A 4,749-nucleotide genomic window follows, 5' to 3' on the forward strand; every position below is an offset into this window, starting at 1 on the left:
ATGAATGTTGATTGGAGCCATTCTTTAGGTATTATACCTGTTCTATGTATGGTATTGAATGTGTAATGTATTCCTCTTTAGGACTGTTGGACATAACATAAAGCTACTTACGATAGGTTTTATTAATTTATTAAGCTTTATAAGAATTGTATAACTTAACCTTAATTCAGTTCACATGTAGTCCATGACCTAAATCTATTGTCATGTGTGGTTGTCATGTCACTGCTGTCACTTAAGGTTCCGTTTGCCAAGTGCAACGTTGCCAAGTATATCCGTACATGAAAACCATACATAACACGTCCCCTTTAATAAAAACAAAATAAACAAAAATTAATTCACATAATACATCATAAGTACATAAATAACAATAATTCACAAATATATCAATAGGTAAATCTATCAGGAGGGCGAATGACTCTACCACTTCTGGAGGTTTTCAAACCAGGTGAAGTACTGCTGTATGATGTAGAAGGTACATTAATGTCATTGATGGGTGATGTTCTATTAGATGTTGAAGGTACATCAATATCTTTGATAGTGTTATTTGTTTTACAGTCCCTTGTATCATCAGGTACATCAGGACAAAGAACTGCTCTCATATTTCCCATACTTGTCCTTCCAGTAGTCACAATATCATTTTCATGACTAGTTTTCACATATGCTTGCTCACAATTTGCATTTGCATGTTGCTGTGCTTCTGACCGTACAGGTCTAAGATAGTGTCTATTACGTCTATAAGCAGTATCATTTACTTTAACCATGTAATCCCTTGATCCTTTCTTTGCCATAACCACTCCAGGGTTCCATTTCCTTTTCTTTTCTTGAAGTAAAATTTGTTGTCCTGATTTTAATTCTGGTAACCTATTTGTTCCTTTGTCATAATAGTGTTTTTGTTTTCTTTGATTTTCTCTCAATTGTGTAAAATATCTTTTATTAGAATGTCTGGGCTTTAGAAATTCCATACTGACTGGTAAGTTGGTTCTGAAATTTCTTCCAGTTAGCAACACACAAGGAGCAGGTAAATTTTGTTTTGGAGTTGTATTATAATCTAATACAGCTAGAAATGGATCTTTCTTAGTTTGTACAGATTTTAAAAACAAGTTTTTTATTGTTTGTATTGTTCTTTCCACCATGCCATTGCTACGAGGATATTGTGGACTTGATGTTGTTACTTCAATATTATATATACGGACAAAATTTAAAAATTCATGAGAGCTGAATGGAGGACCATTATCAGAAAATATTTCACAAGGCAGTCCATTAATAGCAAACAAATTTTTTAATTGTGTTACAACACTGCTAGCCGTTTTGTTCATTAGTTTATTAACAATTGCAAACTTCGAAAAATAATCAACCACAACTAAAAAATCTTGTGAGGCTACTGTCATGAAATCAATACCAATTTTTTGCCAAGGTATTTCAGGTACATCATGTGATTTTAATGGCTCCCTATTGTTGCTCTTATAGCTCATTTGACAAGTCAGACAGTTCAGAACAATGTTTTCTATATCCTTCATCAATCCCGGATAATAAATTGCTTCTTGAGCCTTCTTCTTACATGATACTACACCCTGATGAGACTGATGTATAACATCAAGAAATTCACCCTTCAATTTTTCAGGAATAATTAACCTTTTTTTATAAAATAATACATTCTTTAATAAATATATATCATGTCTGTCAGACCAGAATTTTTTCACCTCAGAAGGTACAGAGCTTTTATGCTCAGGCCACCCATTTAAAACATAATATTTAACTTTTTGTAAAGATGGGTCAGTATCAATTGCATTTTGCAATCTTTTTTCATTTTCTTTTGATGTTGCTACAATAGAATACACTTTTAAATTATTTTCATCATCTATAAAATTAGTATTTATGGTTTTATTCAAAGGATCTCTACTTAAATTGTCAGGAACTTTGAGATTTTTACCAGGAACATATTTGAGTGAAAATTTATATCTCATTAATTGCATTGCCAGTCTTTGGATCCTAGGTGACATTTCATCTAAAGGTTTTTTTAACAAACCTAAAAGAGGTCTGTGGTCTGTCTCTATTTCAAAATCTATGCCATAAAGATAGAATGAAAATCTTTCACATACATACACTATACCAAGAAGCTCCTTTTCAATGTGGTTATACCTCCTTTGGGTTGGAGTTAATGACACTGATGCAAATTCAATTGGAAACCCATCTTGCGAGACCATGGCCCCCAAACCATATGGGCTGGCATCAACAGAGAGTATGGTCTTTTTGTCAGGGTTAAAATAATGCAAAGTAGTGGCTGACGCCACAAGATTCTTTAGTTTATCAAAACATGCCTGTTCATTATGTCCCCAATGCCACTCATTTTTACTAGAAAGTAAACATCTTAGAGGACTAGTGTGTTCTGACAGGTTTGGTATAAATTTTGCAAGATATACTATGGTTCCCAAAAAACGTTGTAATTCTTTTTTATTACTTGGTGGTGTCATTTTTGTAATAGCTTCTGTTTTATCATGATCAGGTGAAATGCCAATATTACTAATCTGATGATCTAAAAATTTCACTTTTGTTTGACAAAATTTAGATTTTCCTAAATTCAAAGTTAAGCCACTCTGTTTAATTTTTTCTAAAACACATTTCAAATTTTTGTCATGTTCATTTTTAGAACATCCAAAAACCAAAATATCATCAAAATATGTTATTGTTCCTGATATACTATCTAAAAGTTCAGACATATATTTTTGAAAAATTTCAGGTGCACAGGTAAGGCCATATGGTAATCTCAGATATCTATAACGACCAAAAGGTGTAGTAAAAGTACATAAAAGTGAACTTTCATAATTCAAAGGCAACTGAAGAAAAGCAGATGACGCATCTAATAATGTGAAATAATTAGCCCCTGAAAGCTTAGCAAATAAAGTATCTTGAGTAGGAATTGGAAACCTTTCTCTTTTAACATATTTATTTAGATACACAGGATCCATACATATTCTAATATCAGATCCCTTATTTTTCGGAACAACTACAATAGGATTTTGCCATTCTGTGGGTTCACTAACTGGTACAATAAGGTTTTTACGTACCATATCATCAAGTTTATCTTTAACTTGGCTCCTTATAGCCAGTGGAATTTTTCGTGTCCCACTTATGAATGGCACTGCATCACTAGATAAAGTTTTATTAAAATACCTGTTGACCTTTCCTACACCTGAAAAAATGCTCTTATAACTATTTATAATATGATTTGTTTCATTATTATCTATCATACTAACACTAGGCTGATCACAAACAATTTGAAAGTCTCTTGCTGCCTTTAGGCCTAATAGAGATTTTTGTTTATCATTATCTAAAATATAGAACAGACAATCTTTAAATATTTTCTTGAAAGAGCAAGGTATATAAATTTTACCAACAACATTAATAACATGTCCAGTATAGCTAGATAATGAACTATTAGTATTTTCAAGCATTTTATAATCAATATTTAAATTTTTAAAATCACTACTGTTCAATATATTGACTTCACTTCCAGTATCAACTTTTAAAATACTCTCTTTACCATTAATAATGATTTTTTGGAACCATTCTGAAGAGTTCGGATTAATTTCATTAACAGTCCACACTAGTACCTGTTCATCAGTTAAATCAGTGTCAGAATTGCTACAACTACTATCGTTATCATTGATTTCATGGACTTTGTTGTTATTATCAGGACAAAATTTACGGTAGTGTCCTTTTTTGTTACACAAAGAACAATATCTGAAAAATGCAGGACACTTACCCCTAATATGCTGAAGTCCACATTTATAACACTGAATATAATGGTTACCTGTATTTTTGTCAGTAACTTTATGGCTTGTAGACTGCTCCTTTTCATACTTTGAACCATACCTTGACTGTCCTGTAGATCCAGGTCTGTTTTCTTCATTTCTTTTCTTCACAACACTAACACTTTCACTTTCTTTGGATATTTCACGTTGAGTAACAGCACTATTTTCCATAGCCCTACAGATGTCTATAGCTTGTGCTAGTTTTAAATCAGCACATTGTAATAATTTTTCTTGAATTCGTAGATCATGTGTACCCAAAACAATCCTGTCCAAAATTAAAGTATCCTTTTCTTTAAACTCACATGTTGATGCTAATTGTTTCAAGGCAGTTACAAACTGATCGATACTTTCATTTTGTAATTGATCTCTTTTAAAGAATTTAAAATGTTCATAAATTAAATTCTTAAGAGGGCTGCAGTATGTATCAAACTTACACAAAACAACATTGTACTTCTGATCATCTCCAACATTTTCATACTCGAAGGTATTGAATATCTTTAGCCCTTCATCTCCCAGCTGATTTAGGAGAATAGCGATTTTTATGTGGTCTGGTTTTTCACTTTTGCCGGAGGCTGTTAAAAATAACTGGAACTTTTGCTTCCAAAATTTCCACTCGTGAGAAATATTATTTCCTTGGAAACTAAACGGTTCTAAGCCTTTACAAGTATCTGTCATACTGATTCGAGCACAGTATAGCTCCTTTACTTACATATATTTTTTATAGGCTTTTGTCACATGCACCGTCTTTTAACACAACTTAACCTATCGTCACTTTTCCGCTGCCACCATGTAATGTATTCCTCTTTAGGACTTTTGGACATAACATAAAGCTACTTACGATAGGTTTTATTAATTTATTAAGCTTTATAAGAATTGTATAACTTAACCTTAATTCAGTTCACATGTAGTCCATGACCTAAATCTATTGTCATGTGTG

At 32.2% G+C, this 4,749-nt stretch overlaps 1 protein-coding gene across 1 annotated transcript; it reads right to left on the reverse strand.

Moving 5' to 3' along the window:
- Window positions 1-383: 383 nt before the first annotated feature.
- On the reverse strand, window positions 384-4,487 carry LOC140432141 (uncharacterized). Its single transcript, XM_072519977.1, has 4 exons — window positions 3,392-4,487; window positions 2,699-3,328; window positions 2,104-2,533; window positions 384-861 (listed from the first exon to the last, which is right to left on the reverse strand). The coding sequence occupies exons 1-4, from the start codon at window positions 4,485-4,487 to the stop codon at window positions 384-386; spliced, it is 2,634 nt and encodes an 877-aa protein (XP_072376078.1).
- Window positions 4,488-4,749: the final 262 nt, after the last annotated feature.

This window comes from Diabrotica undecimpunctata, unplaced genomic scaffold (genome assembly GCF_040954645.1).
Source record: "Diabrotica undecimpunctata isolate CICGRU unplaced genomic scaffold, icDiaUnde3 ctg00003011.1, whole genome shotgun sequence".
In the NCBI taxonomy this organism is placed as follows: domain Eukaryota; kingdom Metazoa; phylum Arthropoda; class Insecta; order Coleoptera; family Chrysomelidae; genus Diabrotica; species Diabrotica undecimpunctata.

Excerpts from the sequence above, each read along its gene's own strand:
- LOC140432141 (XM_072519977.1), bottom strand. The coding sequence starts at position 4,487 with ATGACAGATACTTGTAAAGGCTTAGAACCGTTTAGTTTCCAAGGAAAT. Across the intron at positions 3,329-3,391 it reads ACATGTTATTAATGTTGTTG|ATAATGATAAACAAAAATCT; the intron begins GTAAAATTTATA and ends TCTATATTTTAG. Across the intron at positions 2,534-2,698 it reads TATGTCTGAACTTTTAGATA|ATCATCAGATTAGTAATATT; the intron begins GTATATCAGGAA and ends TGAAATTTTTAG.